This window comes from Sapajus apella, unplaced genomic scaffold (assembly GCF_009761245.1).
Source record: "Sapajus apella isolate SASKATOON/1434 unplaced genomic scaffold, GSC_monkey_1.0 scaffold37, whole genome shotgun sequence".
Classification (NCBI taxonomy): domain Eukaryota; kingdom Metazoa; phylum Chordata; class Mammalia; order Primates; family Cebidae; genus Sapajus; species Sapajus apella.
Window position 1 is genome coordinate 11,359,298 of NW_022436977.1, and position 23,628 is coordinate 11,382,925.

Below are 23,628 nucleotides of genomic sequence, written 5' to 3' on the forward strand. Positions count from 1 at the left end.
TGTATCTATATGCACAGAAAATGCTGATTGCTGAAATTCTGAGAGGTAAAAGGAAAAAGGAAAATGTTGCATGGATGAGAAATAAAATTTTATTTAATTAATATACTGAAATTTGGTAGTTGTTAATTACTGTCATAACCTAGGTTATCTTGGTTAATATATTTTTTATACTCCATCTTGTTACTTTGAGCTCAATGTTGTAACATGCTAAGATCTTTTGGACATTCATTCCATTATTTATACACTAGTTATTTTGCCCAGGCTTATGTCACTTTCAAATTGTATAAATATATATTTTATATTTTTATCGGTTTTAGTTAAAAATAATCTAAGTCTATGTTCCATGACTTGAAAAAGTAATATTGCTAAAATATCCACACTACCCTAAGCAATCTACAGATTCAATCCAGTACCTATCAAAATACCAATAGAAAGTAGACTGGTGATTAACAGAGGCCAGGAAGAATAGAGGGGAGGTGGGAAAGAAGAGAAGTTAATCAAAAGTACAAAAATACAGTTAGATAGAGGGAATAAGACTTAGAGCTCAATAAATCAGTTGAGTGACTACAACAATATATAACTTATTATATATTTCAAACTAGCTAGTAGAGAATAATTTGTATATTCCAGGTATAAAGAAAAATGTTTAAGGTAATGAATATTCCACTTGCCCTGGTTTAATTACTACACATTATATGAATAAATAAAAATATCACAGGGACCCCTAAAATATATAGCTTTACTATGTATCAATTTTAAAAGTCTATCTAAAGGCAATTCCTGAGACACTGCAACAAGAACTATCACTGAGTACAATATCAATCATGAATTATCACACTTTGGGTCCTGTCACTCAACCTATTATTACTTTGCCCAGGGCACATTTTTCTAGGAGACATCCTGAAATTCCTTTGCAAATATCTTTTTAAAATCTAGAAATATATTTACATTTATTTGATATATATACTTAGAAACCTTGTCAGACCAATACATAATCTGTTAAATTTAAAATATAATCTAAGTATAAAGTACAATATTTAACAAAACAGATCCAGAAATGAGCATTATTTATTTGTAAAACTGTATCAGTTTGGCATAATAGCAAAGCAATCAAGTTCTGGAGTCAAGGAGACATAATTCAAATCTCAGCTCTATTACTATCACTGATCTTGACTATGCTTAGTGTCTGGATTCTGAATTACTTCATCTGTACGATGTGAATAATAATTATCACATATACCTCAAAAAGTTTTTACAAGGATTAAAGGGAGTATTGCTAAACAATGCTCAGATATGGGTCTGTTATATTGCAACATTTCAAAAAGTATACTTATTATATGATAATAATTATAAATTTGAGACATAACATTTTTAAAATGACATATAAAGTGCTGCTTCATTATTCCATTTTGTTGTTTCTAAATGTTAAGAATGACTAAAAACTAAGAATTCCTAATCTGTAAGTCTTAGATGGATTTTGTCACATTTGAAAATTTCAGTGCAGTTCTTTCAGCAAGGTGTTTTATATTTAAGAAAGTATATGGATTAAGTAAACTTGTTACTCTAAATAAAAAGTGAGTAATTTTTTATAAGTTTATAGCAGCAGCACATTTTTTAGCAATGATTTATTATTCTGTTGCACTACTTTATGGTCCTTCTATAAGGGGGAATGTATGTCATATACCTTTATGGAATAAGGTATTTATTTATTAAAATAAGTCTAAAAACACTCTGTATAAGCTTCATTGGGAAATACAGTGATCACCCTCAGCATTTCTCTCTTTTTCTTTTTCTCTCTCCCTAAGACTTTTATATACATCAGATGTGCTCAAACAGCCGTATCAATTACCGCTTGGAAAGAAACAGTACGTTTAGGAACCGTGGTATTTCTTACACTTTCCATCTTATTTAATGGGGTTATTTTCAATGTTTTCCAGATAATAGCTGGTAATTTTCTAACACAAGTGATTATTCTGCTCAACGTAACAGATGATACTTTCTTTATTTACTAAACTTGCACCACTTTAAGACTGACTACTCAAACACTGTCTTCATAAAGGATGTATTTTAATGTGCTACTCTTCAAAGAATATCTGGCAGGCATTAGAAGATTAAGCTTGACTCTGATGTAGTTAAGATTCATTAATTTCCTAATAAATTTAGGCCCTAGAGGCTTAGGTGTCATGATTAAGTATATGATATAAAGAGCTAAAATATATAGCAATATATAAATGTTGAATAAGCATATTGAACACAGAGAAGAAATTGTGTTTCAGTATAACACGTTTTCTCATCAACGAATATACTCTCTTCAAGTTTCTTAACTGGGAATTTTATTTTTCTGGGGCTGGATTGGCCCTGGTATCTGCTGTATTAATTTGGCACTCCTGTGATACTCAAAGCCAGAAGAGAGTACTAACACTGGCTTAAGATATAGACCTGGAGTGAGAAAAGAAATAGTGAATGAGTTCACAAGGGTGATGAAATGGAAGTAGTACTATGCTTAAGCTTATGTTGATGGCCTTAGTTTTCTAACTGAGAAAAGACTGGCCTTGGGAGTTGGGTGTGGGATGCAACTTATATTGCTAATATTGAGACGGCCTTCCCAAATGCTAGTCCTTTGAAAGTGCATGATTTGGGGTTCTTTTGAAGTACATCTAAAATACTATGAGGCTGAGTTAGTGGCTCACAGAAATCAGGGGATGGTAAATTTCTTATTGAGTGCTATTTTATTATTCTTTAAGTTCTGGGGTACATGTGCAAATCATGCAGGTTTGTTGCATAGGTATACACATGCCATGGTGGTTTGCTGCATCCCTCCACCCATCATCTAAATTAGGTATTTCTCCTAATGCTATCCCACACAGGCAAATGTAATTTTATTGTGGCACTGTTTACAATAGCAAAGATTTGAGTGTGTTTTTATTGGCAGTCACTTAAAGACATAAGGAAAAGCAGGCCCTTTCTAAGGAGCCAACCAGTGCTGTGCAGATCAATTACAGAAGCCTCCAGTGCCAGGACTGGCTAAAGAATAGTTGGAGTTGATAGCAGCTCTGATCTCCTTCCCCAAAGTAGAGCCATTATCTCCACTGTGGATTGAAAGGGATGTGGCATCACATGAATCTTCTGGATCTGAAATATAAATGCCAGGCACGGTGGCTCATTCCCGTAATCACTGCACTTTGGGAGGCTGAGATGGATAAACTGCCTGAGCTCAGCAGTTTGAAACTACCCTGGGCAATATGGTGAAACTCCCTCTCTACTAAAATACAGAAAAAGTAGCTGGGCATGATGGCATGTGCCCCTAATCCCAGCTACTTGGGAGGCTGAGGCAGGAGAATCATTTGAGCCCAGGAGGCGGAGGTTGCAGTGAGCCAAGATCACACCACTGTACTCCAGCTTGGGTGACAGAGTGAGACTGCCTCTCAGAAAAAAAAAAATAAATAAAAAGAGTAGCTTTCATATAATTAGTAAAATTGGAGGTTGTCCTGGCTTGCAATCTAGGACTATCCTGAGGTTTCATATTCTTAAACACTATTAAATAATGGAAGTATAAAATAGATTTTGGAGAACAATTTTTTATGGTCAGCTTCCTAAAGATGGCCACTATTGGAATAGATATCAGGTTTCTTGTATATGTGTGAGGATGGATGGACCTATTCTCTAATATTACTCAAAGATGGGGGAGTCTTTTGCAGTATCCCTGAGGAACTGTGTTTAATACTCAAGTGTTTTCCCTGGGTTTATGGTCTACCACTGAGTAAGAAAGAGTGTTAAGCTATAAACCCAAGCTAGAAAGTGAGATGATCAAAAAGGTGTCAATCTACAACTTGGTGAACTATGAGCTATTAGTACCTTCAGGATGACAGCTCCATTTTCTTAATCTTTTGGGTCAGTTTCATGAATTTTTTACCACCATAAATTGAGGAACAAAATATGCCTAAAATAAATTATCTATAATCCACCCTAAGAAAACTATGGCTTAACTAAGCCTGGTTAAGATTATAGATAGTCAAGTTTGTCTTAATTTCATAGATACCATGCCAAAGTATTTTTCCCACTAAATGGGTCTGTGGTTGTGAAGACTCATAGATTCACACATTGAAGTAGTCAACCTAATGTCCGGTCTTGGTGGCTGATATCAAAAATTAACCTAATGATCTTATGACTTTCTAAGTATAAAAGATATCAAGGGCTCCTGAGACTAGAGAGAGCTGGAGGTAGGCTAAAATTAGACAGGCAGTCTTCTTGACAACAGGAAGATAATGGCTTAGCAACCACTGCTTGATTCACGGGTTTTAGAAAGTCGGAGGCCTTGCGCCTCTCGGTTTTCCTGATTAAGAAACTCTCGGTCTAGATTAAGCCTTTGTGCATAGGATATTATGTGTTTGCTCTGCCAGAGGACTACAGACAGGGTGCTGAGGACTAACAGGACTGATACAATCAAGAGTCTGTAATTGGGGGTATCCCTGTAGTTTTACATGAGGCTTTTTTCTAGCAGTTGCAACTAACCTTGTGGCATGAATATGCCCAACACTAGCCAAGAGATGTCAAGGGTTGTTCCTCCTATAATGATTTAAGCAAGTTAACTTATTTTAAACTCCTTAGGAATTTAAAATCAAGTTGGAGGATAAGAATCTTGTTAAATTTATGCAACTTAGGAAACTAATACATGCTACAGAACTGACACAAATGGGAGCACTAAAAACAGTGATTGATAATACTTTACCATAGTACAAAGAGAGAGAAATGAAATCAAGAAAGGTTCAAAACCACGTGAAAAGATCTATACAGTTATCCTTTGATAGCCACAGGAGATTCATTCCAGGATCCTCCATCAGAGACCAAAATCTGCAGATACTCAACTGCCTTCTGTAAAATGGCACAGTATTTGCATATTTCCTGTACACATCATCCCAAATACTTGAAATTATTTCTAAGTTACTTATACTACCAAATACAATGTAAATGCTGTATTAACAGTTGTTAACCATAACAGTTGTTATTCTTATTTGTATTTCTTGTTGTTGCATTGTTATCATTATTGTTTAGCATATTCTCAATCAACACTCTTTGAATCCACAGAGGCAGAACCCATGGACACAGAGGGCCAACTGTTCCTACATTGAAGAAAATGAAGAGTCGTTAAATATATTTCGGTAGAAAGGCCCATACTTTAGAGTGATTGATCTTTTATAGTGTAGAGATTAAATTTAATGCAGAAGGAGAAACTGACAAAGGAAGATTGGTTAGAAGATCGGTCTCAGAAGATCAGTTTGCAATTGCCTACATAAAAGGTACTGAGGACTAAAACTAGGTCGATGGTAATGTGAATATAAATAAGTTGAAAAATTATGGGCAGGGTGACTGGCTGGCTATACAATAATGAATTATGAAAGTGGACCCCATTTGCATATGTTAACCCTTATAATAAATAGAAATCTCTATTTCATTTCACTCTTACCTAACTCTATAGTGAACTCCTTCTATACCAAATTCTCTGGAGGTAAAGGAAGCTATTTCCTAAAAATAACTAACTAAAAGGTCAAAGACTGTATTTGTCCATTTTGACACTGCTATAAAGATACAACATGAGACTAGTTAATTTATAAAGAAAGGAGGTTTAATTGACTCACACTTCTGCATGTCTGGGGAGGTCTCAGAATATTTACAATCCTAGTAGAAGGCAAAGCGGAAGAAAGGCACATCTTACATGGCAGCAGAAGAGAGAGAGCTGGGGGCTGGGGGCAATCCCAAACACTTTTAAAGAACTGGATCTCATGAGAACTCACTATCATGAGAACAGCATACGGGAAACTGCCCCCATGATCCAATCACCTCCCACCAGGTCCCTCCTTGAAATGTGGGGATTACAATTTGAGATGAGATTTAGGTGGGGACACAGAGCCAAACCATATCAAAGACAAAAGCTCCCTCCTCCAAACAGTGACCTGTCATGATAATTAAAGCACTATTTTAAGTGTGGGCTGTCATTTTGTTAATATTTGGCAAACCTGGTTTAGAACATGCAAGCATAGGGATGGAGGGTAAACCTTTGACTCACAAGAAAGGGGAGCAGACAGCTCATGTCTAGGCTTAGCAGAATTTCTTATCCTTGAGAAACAGGAAAGTTATCTGAGGGAATAGTGAAGAATCAAATGTTTAAACTAGATGGGAATAACTAAAATAAAAAGCTCTCAGCTATGAGAGAGAAGACTGCAGCTATGAGAAAAGTTAGGTGAAGAGCTCCTGGAGAATAGGTACAACTTTATCTTCTATGCTAAATGGAAGATTTTAGGCCCTGGCTAAACATGAAAGTCAAGACTATGAATGGGGAGAGGATGTGAAGACAGTGTGTAACCTTCTCAACTTTGTAGAGAAATAACAAAGCAATGTCAGTACTATGTCAGAAAATTAAAAATATATTAAGCCAACTTTTATCATATGTTGAACAACCTAATTGACATTGGGTTCTATAACAGTAACAAAATTGGTATTTTAATTAAGGTAAACTTAAGAAAAACAATGGAATCGTATAGGACTCTGGATGGAAATTGGGTTGTTCACATTTACTAACATAGTTGTTTCTAGTGATAATTGAACAATCTTGGAAATCTCAGCATATGCTTATTATTATTATTTTATTTTTTATTTATTATTTTATTTTTGGGTAATTGCACCTGTTTGAAAATGTGGTCGAAACAGAAGTTTTTTTTTTTTTTTTTTTTTTTTTAAACAATATGTCAGTGTCCTTCCATTCAACAGTGTCTCTTCATTTCTCTCTCTGTCTGCATTATTGCACTTCTGTAACCACTGCCTCTTTCCTGATAAGGTTCATAATTCTGGTAGACGTTGACTAGAAGTCACCAGCCTAGTTTGGAGCCATGGACAGAGGATGAACTTTGCTTCACATAGGCTAAGGAACTTAGTGTCATGAGAATTGTACTGCAGAGAAGAACTTTAATAAGAAAGAAACTAAAGATGATAATATCCTCCCCAAACTGTTTTTCCCTAATCCCACAACTGTTTAATAGACTTGCCCTAATTCTGGTGCAGGGAAAGCTGGTACTTTGAGAATACACACACACACACACACACACACACACACACACACACACTTGCGATGCTTCTTATAATTCAACCAGTGGAGCTCTAACTACAAATGTCAAGGGAAAGGTAAACTTAAGTCATATTCCATCAAAGTACCAAAGGAGTGTTATTCTAATTAAAAACATGTTTCACATTTGGAGAAGGTACTCATGTGACTTTGTTCACGATCAGTTAATAAAGTAGTTTCATCAAATTGATACTGGGTAACCATGGGCATGTATGACTCAGATATCCGTTACAGAGAATCCGCTGACAGCAGGATAGTTGGGTGAGAGACTCCAGCTGCACGCCTCCCGTATCTGCAGCATACACCCCAAGGCTACACTCTCTCCAAGCTTCTCCCAACCAATGGCTAAACTTGGTGGAGATAATAGAGCTGGCTACTTGTACCCAATGAAAGACTCCTCTGATAAGCAAACTTCTCTCTCCATTTGTCTGAATGACTTTCTTTTAGCCTCATTATAGTCAATTTCAGACTTTTCATACCCAATTTTCCTTCCTGCTCCATACACTTTTGCAAATGTCACAACTGTGTCATGGTCCAAAGGGCCTTCTCACCTACTTCTGCTGTCTCTTTGTTTTATGACTGAGACATTTCTGCCCAATAAACCTTGTGTACTTTCCATACTGTGGTCCTGTGTGCTTTCTTTATGACTCTTTGCTGCATAGATGACAAAAGTCAACAAAATCTTACAAAACCACTGAAGGGTATAAATGTTAAATTCACTGATTTCACCAAAACATATATCCTTCTCACTTTCTCCTGCTTCCTTTGCTTTTCTGTTCACCTCTTCTCTCTCCCTCTTCCAGTTTTTCCCCAGAGCTTGACTGAATTTTTATTGTGACAAATAGGAAAAACAGAAAGAAATTTGTCATGTCTTTTCTGACATGTCATTTTCTTACAGAAAATGTACAGAGAGCTAAGTAGAAATCAGAAAGTCGAGTTATTAATGTCATTATCTGGTTTCAGTGTGTATAGCTTCATAATTTGATTTTAGTGTGTATAGATTGTTTATTGACATTTGAGAAGAATAAGGGAAGGATGAATGTGGTTTGGCTCTGAGCTGATTGGGGATGGAAAAGGTGAAAATCTGAAAGATTTAGCAGCATTATCATAAAAAAGCAAAAACTGTATTTTGAGAGTCTGTTCCAGTCTTAGTTTTTTTAGTATAATATAACTTGTGATATTTAAATAGTATTTTATTTTAAAAATATTTATAGAAAAAGTAAAATAAGTACATCTTTCTGAAAGAGCTTGTGATTGAAGGATCATATGTAAAGGTACCCTTCAGGTTCTTTAAGAGAAAATAAGCCTTCAGGCAATGACAAATTCTCTTGATGACTGAAAATTATCAACCCTTTCCCATACTATCATAGTTCCAAAATCCCTTAGAAAGTCATTGAAATAAGCATTTTCAGAAAATATAACAATGTGGAAACATCTATTCAAAATGTAAAGAGGAGGTATTTTAGCCAGGCATTTATACTGCATGTGCTTAACAAAAGCATGAATGTAGATTAACTCTGTCGCTCTGACAGGGATAAAGTCCATATTCAGACGGGAGTTAGCAAATCAAAGTTTTACAAAGTGATGGATGCTGTAGGTAAGGAGGAGGCATAGAATCTATAACATCATAAACTTAGATAAACCTCCAGATGCATGACACTATATAACAACATTTTTCATAATTAAATTAGAATTCAACTTAATTATTTTCTAAGACAAATATTTCATTGTTGTCAAATTATTATTGCTGTAAACTTCAAGACACAGTATTCACAGTACTGTAGTATAGAGAGTAGTCTATTTATTACCTGAATTTCTCTGTATAATTCATAGTGATCTTTTACCACAGCTGCTTTTATAGCTTATTTAAATTACTATGACATTAAAATATGAAAGAGTAATTCTTCACATATTTATTTTAAGGACACTGAAGTTAGAGAATTAACAGAAATAACCTCTTAATCACTTCTATATGGAAAAATAAAAATAAAAATGATACATATATTAACTTGTAGAAGCTTTAAATTTCAAACTTTAAATCTGACAAATATTTTATTTAAAATCAGTGACATGTGGATGTATTTAACAATAAATTGATTTTCAAAAAATGAGTGTATTATAAAACAGAACTGAAACTTTTTCCCAAGATAAAGAACTAAAACAAGGCTCTAAATTTTGCTTCTATTTATACTGTACACAAATGTATTTAAATGTCAACATTTATAAAATATCTAATATACATATATATGTATATATATTTAAATTATCGGCCAGGCACAGTGGCTCATACATGTAATTCCAGCACCTGGGGAGGCCGAGGTGGGTAAATCGCCTGAGCTCAGAAGTTCAAGACCAGCCTGGATAACATGGCAAAACCCAGTGTCAATTAAAAAAATCTCTGTAGATATATAATAAATTATATAGAAATATCTATATATATGTCAACATAAAAGAGGTATATATGAATATATAAACTGTGTATAAGCTTTGATCCACAAATTACACTTTCAAAATCTATTATATTTACTATAGTATCATCTATAGTTATGTCATAATTTGCAATTATGAATTAGAAATAATTTTGAAAGTCCACCAAAAGAATAATAAGAAATGTCGTATAAATGTTTTCAACTATTTGCATCATTTCGAAATAATAAAGTAGAAAGTTTTCTGAGGCCTTTGTTATTAATGGTAAAAAAAACCCAGCAACTTGCAGAGGCAATGTGGCATTTAGACTGAGATTATAGACTCTGGAATTAGATAAACTTGAATACCGACTTTGCCACTCACTAGCTGTCTTAAGGGAACATTTCTTAAGCATTTTGTGGATTAATTTCCTCGTTTGTAAAATGAGAGTCAAGATAGTACTTACCTTGTACGGCCATTGTAAAGATTGAGTCATTATATAGAGAACAATTATAACAGCACCAGATACAAAATCACCATTAAATTCATGCTTATTTCTTTACACAGAGTGGATTGTTTTACATTAAAATGAAAAAAAAAAACGTCAAAACTATTTATTTTATATGAACATAGACATGTATTGCAAACACTCAGAAAAATGCCTATGAACATTCACGCCACACTGACACCACTGTGTAAGTGTTAGCATTAAAGATGAGGCTGTTTGAATTTTTTACATAGAAAATAAATTTTATACACTATTTTTGTGATTAAATTTTAAATACTTTGATACTTATGTTAAATGCAATACTATGCAACTGTAAAAAATAATAATATATTGTAAAAAACCTGAAACCAATCCAAATGCCTATCAATGATAAAGAAAATGAGGCACATGTACACCATGGAATACTATGTAGTCCTGAAAAAGGGTGAGTTCTTGTCCTCTGCAGGGATGTGGATGAAGCTGGAAACCATCATTCTCAGCAAACTGACACAAGAACAGAAAACCAAACATACATGTTCTCACTCATAAGTGGGTGCTGAATAATGAGAACACATGGACACAGGGAAGGGAATATCACACACTAGGGTCTATTGAGGGGTGGGAGATAGGGGAGGGATAGCAGGGGGTGGGGAGGTTGGGGAGGGATAACACTGGGAGAAATGCCTGATGTAGTGATGGCAGATGGAGGCAGCAAACCAGCATGGCATGTGTGTACCTATGCAACAATCCTGCAAGTTTTACACATGTACCCCAGAACTTCAAGTATAATTAAAAAAAGAAAACATGCTGATGAACTGATAAACTTTCCTCAGAGGATTCACATTTTAATAATGAAAACTAGTTATAATCATCCAAATACCTTTAGTGTAATAAGCACTATAATAAAACAATGTACAAAGTTTTATGAAAGTCAAGAATAGGCAGAAAAAAGCTATGTCTGACCTCTGACCTTACATATTTTGATGTTGTAGATGGAGAATGAAATATGAGCGGGAAATTCCTTAACAGAGAAAATTTCATTTTTATTTGGTACACTTCTAGTAAACAAATGTCTAGCAAATGAGTATTATATGTTGAATTAATAAATAGATGTTATAGAATAAAACAGAGGTAAAATAATGTGGAAAAAAGATAATATAGATTACATTCATTGAATTATTGACATGAAAAATGTTCATGCACATATATCATTAATTGCCAACAAGCAAATTGAAAGAGATCATTAATTGTATCAATATGAATTCATGTATGTAAAATTATGTGGTTTAATTTGGCTATGTAATGATAATGTTAACAGTTAAACTGGTCAGGTTATTTTTACTTTTTTTTTTTCTTTGAAGACGGAGTTTGGCTCTTGTTGCCAGGCTGGAGTGCAATGGCATGATCCCGGCTCACTGCAACCTCCACCTCCCAGGATCAGGTGATTCTCCTCCCTCAGCCTCTAAAGTAACTGGGATTACAGGCATGCACCATCAGGACTGGCTATTTTTTTTTTTTTTTTTTTTTTTTTTAAAAAAAAGAGACAGGGTTTCTGCATGTTGTTCTGACTGGTCTTGAACTTCCAATCTCAGGTGCTCCACCTGCCGTAGCCTCCCAAAGTGCTGGGATTACAGGCATGAGCCACCACGCCTGGTCTTTACTTTTATATATATATAACTATACACATATTCATATCTTTAGAATTGTTTTATGGTTGACACGTATACATTATTTTTTAAGAAAATACTATAATATTGACTTTACTGTGAAAAAAAGCAACATGAGGCTAATCATGCAACACCCTGCATTCAAAGCATATATATTGAGAGCACAGCCAAGCTACCTATGAATGGAATAAATTAGAAAGGTATGACGGTACTTACCCACCACACACCTGGAGTGCAGAGAATTTGTAAGCATCCACATCACTGCCACTTACTATTCGAGCCTTAAATGAAGAGTGAGAGAAAAACAAAACAAAGAAGGTTTTAGCATGCTACCGTTTTATGTACAAGAGATTGGGACACAGGTCAACTGCACTACACATGTAACACCTAGTATGACAGATGCTAAGCAGGGTCAGCTCCAAGTCAAAGCTACTGTGTTTTTATGAGTAGAGGTTTTGAAATTAGCGGTCAGCATTTAAACAAATGCAATGGCAGAGTCCAGGAAAATATATCGTATTCCACTATTTGCCCTTAAAACTTGATATGTGCAGTGAAGATCATGAATCAGTCAGGAAGGTCATGGTTAGCCAGACCTAAGAAAAGATGCTGTGTTTGACCGTAGCAGACCCCTAGGTTGGCAAGTATAGCTAAGGTAAGCGCAGCTGGCAAGGTGTGACCTCTCCAGAAATGCAACATATCAGGGGCACACTGAAAGGACAACCAAATGATGGAAAGCTGGGATAACATGCACGTTTCAAAACTAAAACAGGAATCAAACAGGTCTAATATGTCACAAACAAACATGTACAAAAGACAAGATCCCTCAGGAGGGAAGAATAAGTATGATTTGAAACCTTTTCATCCATAGAACTGTTATCTGAAAGAGAATCAGGAAAAGAAGGGATAAATGTTAGATGGAGTACTTTTCAAGAAATCATTTAAACACATACATGAACAAAGTATTACAGGTTACATTGTTTAAAATTAGAAATAAACAAGAGTTTCAAAGTTGAGCCCCAAGGGAACAAGGACAGTTGGTTCTCATAATTTAAAGAGCTGGAAAATGTAATAGAAGGCTTGAAAAGTATAAAAGTGATTACAGGATTTAATGAAAGACAATGTGTCATATTAAGAAAAAAACACAGTTGAAGAATCAGAAGTCCTGGGCTCCAGCTGGCACTCTGCCACTTACTAGACACATTGAGTAAGCTACCAAATTCTTTGGAGTCAAGAGTCTAGACCCAACTCTGAAATAAGATCACAAATACTTTGACTAATTGCCTCACAACATTGTTGACAGAATCAATTGAGATCAATATTTGGGAAAGTAAACATCAGATGACCTTATGGATTAAAGTTGTTTTATTAAGAGATTATTTATGTATGGCTTCTCATATCATAGAGCTTACAAGCTCAAAGATTAAGTTGATTCCATCTTACGAATAAGAAAACTGATGCCTAAGGAGGTTAAGTGGCTTGATTAAGATCACAAAGCTAGTAAATGGCAGAAGAGGGACACAAATCCAGGGCTCCTGATCTCACAGTTGGTGCTCTTTACATATAATGTTTCAAGTGAGCTGAACAGAACAGAGAAGGGTGCTTGCTCAACAGCCTTCAGATGCAATTTAAGATAAATCATAGGGCCAATATTTTTCTGCTCTAACTGCTCACAGACCCAAGGATATGGAGAATGGACTACTGAGTCATCATTTTTTAAACCCAGATTTAAAATAGGCTGGTCATAGGGTATAGTCTATTACTACCTTACGCAGTACTATTGCTCTGAAGCTTATTAATCCATCTTTGCTTATTAGCATAAAACTGGAGAATCTTCTCCATGGATAAAAAATTGGCAAAATGCTAGAGCTGACGTGAACCTGGAGATTTAGTTCAAACCCCTTGTTTATATAAGTGAGCACTGGAAAGATTAAAATTTGTTCAATGACATGCAGCTCAATGATGACCCATACTGATGAAAATCTGAAAAGCATTACTCTCCTTGACTCATCAAGTATAGATTGCTTAACCATCATAAAAAAAATGTCTTGGTGCAGATTTTAGAGTATCTCAGGGTTGAATCTTCAAATGCAAAACAGGGTAAAAATGTAGTGTAAAGTATTAAAGACAAATCTTATGGCCATAATTATTTTATAATACTATATAAAATAAAGCAAATAAAATTCAGCATTGGTGCAAAAGAATTATATACCACACCCAAGAAAATTGTTCCTGAAGAATGATTCGAGATAGTGAAATGACTAATTTAATATGACATATCAATTGGACAGTAAACGCATATCTTAATTTTCATAGTGGGCAAAAAGTCATTTGATAAAAAATCAAAACCTTGTAGTTTCTCTAAACCTCCTTAGAATAGGATTAGAATGGGTCTTCGTTAAGTTTAATATGTTTTAAAAAAGTCTTACTACTAAAGTCAGCAATTTATGTGTGAAATAGTAGGGAATAGTCATCATCAGAAAAAGAAAACAAAACTAAAAGCATCATTTTCACTTCTTTCTGAAAACATAGGCCAATATATTAAAACTAATGAAAATAAACTATAAATATAGAAGACAAAATAGAAAACTATTTTTACAAAAACTATAACTTTGTATCTATTAATCAAAACATACAAAATCACATGGAAAACTATTAGAGTGAACAAAATAACCAACAGAGTAACTAGTCAACCCATAAACAAAATAATAATGTTATTTCCTATATACTAGCAACAACTAATCTGAAAAACAATGAAATAAAATCTGATTTAAAATATGCAATATTTTGAATGAGTAATTTGTATTCATTGTCTCCGGTTGATGTCTCTCTTCCATCTCAACCATCCCACTAAATAAACGTAATCTTAACAAGGTCACCAATTACTTTCAGCTATTACATCTGGAATACACTGATTGTTTCAATGTTTCATTCATTCATTGAACATATTTATTGCCAATGAACCCTTTTTGTTCACTTTGACTACTTTCTTGTCTCCCTGTTGTATCCTGCTCTGAAATCTTTCTAAAAATGACAAAATTATGTCACTCTCCTTAAAATCCACAAAAAACACACAGTGCCCTCATGAAAGAACATCAAATCCATGTGAAATGCAGTCTCATCACCCATTATATCTCATTCACATCATAAACTTCAGTCACAAGTAAATTCTTGAAGTTACATTTCTGTGCCATGCTCTTTGAAATCTACATGCCTTTGCACTGTTGCTTCCTTCCTATAAAACAACTGTTCTCCATCCTCATCTAGCTGTCTGTCATGTCCCAAAACTCAGCTGAAGCACAAACCCCTCCTTCTGAAAACTTGTGACACTTCTCCCTGCTTTCATCCTGTGTTCAGTATTGTGCAATGTGCATTTCTTTCTGCTAATCTTCAACCTTTTCCAGTTTCCTTATCTGCAATCCTTTCAGAATTTGAGCTCTTTGATGGTAGTCTGTTTTTTAATGTCTCTCTCTTTTGCTTTTACCAGATTCCAGAAATACAGGAGATAACCAATAAACATGTCTTAAACATGGAATGGACAATTTTAATAAGCTATAACACTTCATGGAATATATAAAAATCTGAATAAAGGAAAATATTTCATTTTTCTATATAGAAAGGATGAATAATAATAGATTTGTAGATGTGACAGTCAAGATCCTAATGGCAGATTGCTGTAACCTGAAAATTTAACAATTCTAAGTGTAACCGGATTAATAAATGAGTAAAAATAGCTAAGACTTTATAAAAGAAGCATTATGAGATGAATATATAAAAATATTAATAATTCAGAAGACATAAAACAGTATGATCCTAGCAAACTAATACATTAATAGTGAAATACAAAATATAACTAAGATACCCTTATACTCAAGAGTTTAATGACTATAAAAGAAAACATTTTTATTAAAGACAAAGAGGAGTTACTAGTCAGTAAATGGTGCTTGGACAACAGGTTAAATATCTATAATATTCATCTGTATCGTGATCTCATACATATGCCACCAAGTTCCACATGCATTAAAGATTTAAACATAGAATCAAGAAAGAAAGACAAGTAAAAAGAGAAAGGAATATTTATTAAACCTATGGAATGAGATTTTTAAATTTAGACAACAGATAATTGACAAATTAAAATGCAACAATGGTAAATACACATACAAAATACATATTTAACTAAAGCTACACCTAATGATTATAAAATTAACAAAGATTAAAGATATTGATTTTAATGATATTAAAAATAATTTCCAAAGCTGTTGAGAATATTATTAACCAAACACTATCATGCATCGTTGATGAATATGAAAATTGTTATAAGTTTCAAAAAGCTTTCAAAAGATGTCTATCAATAGACTGTTGACATGGAAATTCCATTTTTGGAAACTGGTGCTAAGGAAATGATTTTTGTTATGGATTGAATTGTATGCTGCTTCCCCCAATTTAAATGTTGAAGTCCTAACCCCCCATACTTCACAATGTGGCCTTGTTTAGAAATAGGACCACTGCAGATCTAATTAGTTAAAATAGGTCATACTAGAGTAGGGTGGACTCTTAATCCAATGTAATTGGTGTTCTTATAAAAAGGGAAAATTTGGGCCAGGTGTGGTGCCTCACGCCTGTAATCCCAGCATTTTGGGAGGCCAAGATGGGCAGATCACGAGGTCAGGAGTTTGAGACCAGTCTGACCAATACAGTGAAACCCAGCCTCCATTAAAAATACAAAAATTAGCTGGGTGTGGTGGTGAATGCCTGTAATCCCAGCTACTCAGGAGGCTGAGGCACGAGAATTGCTTGCATCCAGGAGGTGGAAGTTGCAGTGAACCGAGATCACACCACTGCACTCTAGCCTGGCAACAGAGTGAGACTTTGTCTAAAAAAAAAAAAAAAAAAAAAAAAAAAAAAATAGGAGAAATTCGGAGACAGATACATACACAATTATATCAAGTAAAGATTAGTTATGCTTCCACAGCCAAGAAACTCCCAGAAACTTGGTGAGAAGAATCAACAGATTCTCCCCTAGTTCCTTCAGTGGGAATATGGCCCTGCCAACACCTTGATAGTAGATGTTCAGCCTCCAGAACTTTGAGAACAAATTTCTGGTATTCTAAGTCATTTGATTTTTGATATTACATTATGGTAACCCTGGCAAACATATAATTTAAATACTAAAAAAAAAATATGTTAATATTGGCACTGTTTTTTTACTACAAAAAAGTTGGAATGCATATATGACCAAATATAGAATTATGGGTTGAAATTATATTCTATGACTTTGATGCAAAAATCTATGACCATTAAAATCAATGCATTCAGAGACTAAATAAAAATACATAAAATGTTTATGATGTATAAAATAAAAATTAGGAAGTTACCTCATGTTTGAGGTTACTTAAGGTTATAAGGTGATTATGTTAAAAAAAAAAAGCTATATATAGAAAAAGACTTGAAGAGAACATCGCCGTAACGTTAATCTAAAGTAATAGGTTAATATATTTATTCATATTATCTTATATTTTCCAAGATTCTGTTATTTAATAATCATATTGTTTAAAAAATGTTAAATGATGCAATATTGTATCCAACAGCAGCAGAATATATATTCCTATCTAGTGTACATTTTGGAAAAGTCTTCAAGCCACAAAACACATCTTAACAAATTTGAAGATTGAAATATTATCAAGTGTCTTTTCTGACCACAATGTTTGAAAGTAGAAATCAATAACTGGAAGAGTTTTAGAACATCCACAAATACGAGGAAATAAAACAACATAGTCCTGAAGAACCAATGGGTCAAAGGTGAAATAAATAAATAGTTACAGACAAACACAAATAGAAACACAATATACCAAAACTTACAGGAGATAGCAAAAGCAGTTCTAAAAGGGTTACAGTGATAAATACCCACATTAAAAAAAAGTCTCAAACAACCTAAATGTATACTTCACAGAACTAGATACAAAACAAAACAAACTAAGCCTAATGTCAGCAGAACTGAAGAACTCATAAAGATTATAGTGCCTGTAATTCCAGCACGTTGGGAGGCCGAGGCGGGTGGATCACGAGGTCAAGAAATCAAGACCATCCTGACCAATAGGGTTAAACCCCGTCTTTACTAAAAATACAAAAATTAGCTAGGAGTGGTGGTGCGCGCCTGTAGTCCCAGCTACTTGGGAGACTGAGGCAGGAGAATTGCTTGAACCTGGGAGGCAGAGGTTGCAGTGAGCTGAGATTGTGCCACGCCACTGCACTCCAGCCTGGCGCCTGACAACGGAGCAAGACTGTCTCAAAAAAAAAGATTACAGAAGAAATAAATGAAACAGAGACTACAATGACAATGAAAAAGACAGATTAAACTAAGAGAGTTTATTTTGAAAATATAAACAAATTTGTCAAATCCTTAGGTAGACTCACCAAGAAAACGAGGGAAATGGATGAAATAAAATTATAAATGGAAGAGCAACATTACAACTGGTAGCAGAAAACTACAAAGGATCATAAGAGACTACCATGATTACATGCCATCAAATTGAATAACCTGGAAGAAATGGGAAAATTACTAGAACATGCAACATACTACTAATATTGAATCATAAAGAAAGAGCATATCTAAGCAGACCAATAATGACTAACAACATGGAAGTGGTCATCAATAACTTTTCAACCAAGAAAAGTCATTACAAGATAGCTTCATTGTGTACCAAGATTTAACACCAATATTTCTCAAACTCTTCCAAAGAATCGAAGAAGAGATAACACTTATACCTAATTTTGTAAGGCCAGCATTACTCACATCAAAGCTAGACAAGGATTCTATAAGAAAATTGGAGGCCACTATTCCTGCTAAATATAGATGCAAAAAGTCTTCAACAAAATACTAGCAAACCAAATTCAATGGCACAGTAAAAAGATCATATATCATGATCCGGTGAAATACATCCCAGGGATACAAGGATCTTTCAATGAAGTTAAATCAATAAATGTCATAAACGGCTGGGTGCAGTGGCTCATGCCTGTAATCCAAACACTTTGGGAGGCCCAAGTGGGCAGATCACTAGAGTCCAGGAGTTCAAGACTAGCATGAACAACACTAACTGGGGCAAGATACCATCTCTACTAAAAATACAAAAATTAGCCAGGCATGGTCACATGTACCTCTACTCTCAGCTACTTGGGAGGCTGAGATGGGAGGACTGATTGAGACCAGGAGATCAAGGCTGCATGAGCCTAGAATGTGCCAATGTACTCCGGCCTGGAAGACAAAGTGAGACCCTGTCTTAAAAAAAAAATACACCAAAATAAAAGAATGAAGGATAAAAATTATATAAGCATCGAAATAGATAACAGCAAAGCCTTTGACAAAATTCAACATCCTTTCATGATAAAAACTCTCAACAAATTAGGTATAGAGGGAATGTACCTGTACGTAATATAAGCCTACAGATAACATCATGCTCAACAGTGAAAAGCTGAAAGATTTTCTCCTAAGATCAGAAACAAGACAAGGGCTCCTGCTCTCACAGCTTCTATCCAGCATAATACTAGAAGTTCTTACCAGAGAAATAAGGCATAAATAAATAAATAGCTTCTAAAAAAAAAAAAAAACAAACGAAGAAGTAAATTGTTTCTCTTTATGTTGACAATATCTCATATATAGAAAACTTAAAGACTCCACCAAAAAAACTTAAAACTAATAAACAAATTTTGTGTCATGATTTTTAAAAAATCTATTCACTAAATAACAAACTATCTGAAAAATAATTTTAAAGCAGCTGAGTAACATGGGAAAACCCGTCTCGACAAACAATTTAAAAAAAAAAAAATGCAAGGCATGGTGGCACATGCCTATAGCCCCAGCTACTCAGGAGGTTGATGTGGGAAGATCACCTGAGGCTGGGATGTCAAAGCTGCAGTTAGCAGTGATTACACCATTGCACTCCAGCTTCAGTGACAGCGTGAGACCCTGTCTTAAAAAAGACATTTTTAAAATTACCATTTACAATACCAAAATGTTAAATACTTAGATATAAATTTAACGAAGGAGGTGAAAGATCTGTACACTGGAAACTAAAAGTCTACGCTGAAAACTGTAAGACGTCAATGAAAGAAGTGAAGAAACACTAATAAATGGAAAGACGTTTAGTGTGCTTGTGTTGGAAAAATTGATATTCTTAAAATGCTTGAATTTTAAGTGACCTAGAGTTTCAAAGAAATCTCTACCAAAATCCCAATGCCTTTTTTCAAAGGCTTACAGATTCAAAGAAATTCCTACCAAAATTCTGTCAGCCTTTTTTACAAAAATAGAAAAAAACATCTAAAACTTGCATACAACCATAAAAAAGCCCCACATAGCCCAAGCAATCTTGAGGAAAAAGAACGAAGCTGGGGCATGATTTATCCCAATTTTAAGCCATATCACAAGTCTACCGTAATCAAAACAATATGGTACCAGCATAAGAATAGACACATAGACTGATGGAACAGAAGAGAGAGCTCAGAAATAAAACCACAGACATACGGCAAACTAATATTTGATGAAGGTGCCAAGGATACACAATGGGGAAAGGGCTGTCTATTCGATAAAATGTATTGGAAAAATTAGATATCTATATGTAAAAGAAAACAACTGGAACTTGGAATGGATTCTTAAATGTAGGACCTGAAACCATAAAGCTCCAAGATAAAATTTAAGGAAAATTTACCATTGGCAATATATTGGCAATGATAGCAATAATTTCTTTGGACATGACACTGAAAACTCAAGCAATAAAAGAAAACATAAATAGGTTTATCAAACTAACAAGATTTTGCACAGCAAAAGCAACAACTGGCAAAATGAAAAGGAAATCTATGAAATGGGAGAAAATATTTTCAAATTATGTCTGAAAAAGGGTTAATATCCAAAATATGTAAGAAACTCATAAAACTCAATACCAAAATTACAAACACCTTGACTAATAAGTTGGCAAGGGGTCTAAACAGACATTTTTTCAAAAAAGACATTAATGGCTAGTAAACATTTTAAAAGGTGCTCAGTACCATCAATCAGCAGAGAAATGTAAATCAAAGCCACAATGCAGTATCACCTCATACCTGTTAGAATGGTTACAATTAAAACACAAGAGATAAAGTGTTGGTAATGGTGTGGACAAAAGGGAACCCTTGTACATTGATAGTGGAATGTAAGTTGTACATCCATTAAGTAAAGCAGTATGGAGGCTCCTCAAAAACACAAAAATAGAACTACCATAATAATCCAGCTATCTCACTTATAGGTAAAAATTTAAATACGAGATCAGCATGTTGAAGAGGTATCTGCGCTGGTATAATCATTGCAGGATTATTCACCACAGCCAAGATAGAAAAACAACCTAATTGTCAGCAGATGAAGACAATGTTATGTATATATATGTACACACACACACGCGCGCACATGGGCACACAGATGATTATTTAGCCATTAAAAAGAAAAAAACTCCTGCTATTTATGACAAGATTGATTAATCTAGAGGCCATACACTAAGTAAAATAAGACAGAAAAAGAAAGACAAATATGATTTCACTTATAAATGAAATCACACACACACACACACACACACACACACACACACACACACACGCTTAACTTATAAAAGCTGAGAATAGAATAGTGGTTGCCAGGGCTGTGGGTAGGGAAAATGAGTTTTTGGTAAAAGTATACAAACTTTCAGTTTTGAGATGAATAAATTCTGGGGATCTAACACATAGCATGACAACTAAAGCTAATAATGCTGTACTGCTTTCTCAAATGTGTTAACATAGTACACAAGTATCCTCACCAAACACACAAACACACACACACACATGTAACCCAGTATAGTGATGGATATATTAATTACTTTTATTGTGGTAATCATTTCACAATGTATATGGATATCAAATCATTATGTTTTAATACCTTGAAATATCTAATTTATTATCAGCTATGCCTTAATAAAGCTGGGGAAAGAATAAAATGTGAAATGTATACAATAGGCAAAAATCCTGGATATTACTCTAGAAGCAGTGAAATATATATATAAAAGATATACACATATATACTTATACACATAATCATTTATGTATATACAGATATTACACATATAGATAGATATAGCAAATACACACACGGCCTTTGTTTCCTGATAAATTGCCTTTTATTCTACATACAGCTTTTCTGCTTAGTAAAATTGTGGTAAAGTGTCTGCAATTACATGCTGGGTACTCCCTATAGTGCTGCTCCCAATGTTCCTAGCCTTAGAAGGAACATATCAACTCACAACAAGTTCATTTTGCAGCTCAGCAGTTTAATGTCATTAGTGCAGGACCACAGTGCATCCATCTACTTGATAGTTAAACTACCCTATAAATGGGATTAAAGTAAGGTTGCAGTGGCTGTCCATTTTTAATGTCTTCAAATTCCATAAACAATTTAAAATAAAAAAAAAACTGATAAAATATTTACTAGGTGAACAGTGCTATTCTATTCAACCATACTGCATGGTAACCTACAAAACCAAAATTCTGAGTATATAGAAACACAAATAATATATGTGTGTCTCCTGTGTATTAGACCCATTACAGGTTCTTGTGTGAGCATACACAAGAAGTAAATCTGAATGTAATCTAAGGAAACATGTCACCTCCCTAACCCTCAGTTCTCCTTCATATGTAAGTACAGTAAGAAGATTTGACCAGCATCTATCTATACCTTCTAGTTCTAAACTCTATAATTATCTTTTGGTATGTGCAGTAAGTTTTCACTAGAACAAGGAATGATTAATCACCAGTTACCACCAAAAATAAATATTCATAATACCTAATGCCTACATTTAAAATTAAGATATATGTAGTCAATTTACAATCTTCTAAGATAAAAGTAAAAATGTTGTATTTCCTCCCTTAATGTTTTACCTCTATTATAACACTTTTTGAAGAAAATTTGAATAGAGGAAATCTCCAAGTTTGTATGTAAATTGAGTTCCATCCTATCTAGCTTAGGAATCCCCTTAAACTTCTTTACTCTAAATTTAAACTTCTCTGCCCAGGACATGAGGCATCCCTTTCTTTATCATATTCCTGCTGTATACACTATTCATAGTCCTCTCAGTTATTAGATCTGTGTATTAGGCCTGATTAGACTAAACAGTGTAGTATTTACAGGATTTCATGCTAACCCTGGTTTTAGGCATGCACCGGGATCTTGGAATATATCCCCCCGTGAATATATTCAATGAGAACACAGTATAAAATTCCCATTGGTGATAATACAATTTACTATCTTCTTTGGAAATAGTTTGCTCTATTTGTCACAATATTAAAAAAGAAATTACTTTGAAACATGTGTAGTATGCCTGAAAGTCATCACATGGGGGCCAGTAACAATGCAAAGAAAATCATTACTGTAATTAGAGGGTTGCTGAGCTGTCATTAGCCTTTACAGAGTACCTACCATATGCTAGATAGTCTGCAAATAACTTTATCTTCCCCTTTTATTGAATTCCTTAAACTGTCTTGTGAATTATCAATAATTAGTACATGCTTCCAGGCAGAGGAAGTACCTGTGGATGGTGCGTGTTTCAGATGTACTTCTAAATGCAATTGAGTGAGTGCTGAGTGAGAGATTAATGCTGATTTAACTCAAATCTCACATACCACTGACCACTCATTTATGGCCTCAGGGGTCATCTAACAAACTGGATCACGATGACAGTTCAATATAATAAAGATGTTACAGATATGAACAAAGTGATACGGGAGCACAGAGAAGAGATCCCCTAACTCTTCAGCCATGGAGAACACTGGGTTTGGGAAGGACTCATAGGGGAGAGAAGTGGGTTTTGCAGATGGCTGAAGGTATTCTTGGCACAGTAAAAAGGATTTAAAAAGGCATTGAAGCTTGAAAGAGCATAGAGTGTTAGGAACTGAAATATGGG

General features: G+C 34.4%; 1 protein-coding gene across 2 annotated transcripts in view; it reads right to left on the reverse strand.

Moving 5' to 3' along the window:
- UNC13C (unc-13 homolog C) overlaps positions 1-23,628 on the reverse strand; it is a 605,313-nt gene that overhangs the window by 432,355 nt on the left and 149,330 nt on the right. For both annotated transcript variants that reach the window (XM_032297403.1, XM_032297404.1), the window contains exons 3-4: positions 12,532-12,554; positions 11,894-11,958 (exon numbers count right to left, since the gene is read on the reverse strand). In XM_032297403.1, coding sequence (XP_032153294.1) covers positions 11,894-11,958; positions 12,532-12,554 — 88 coding nt within the window. The remainder of the gene's footprint in view (positions 1-11,893; positions 11,959-12,531; positions 12,555-23,628) is intronic.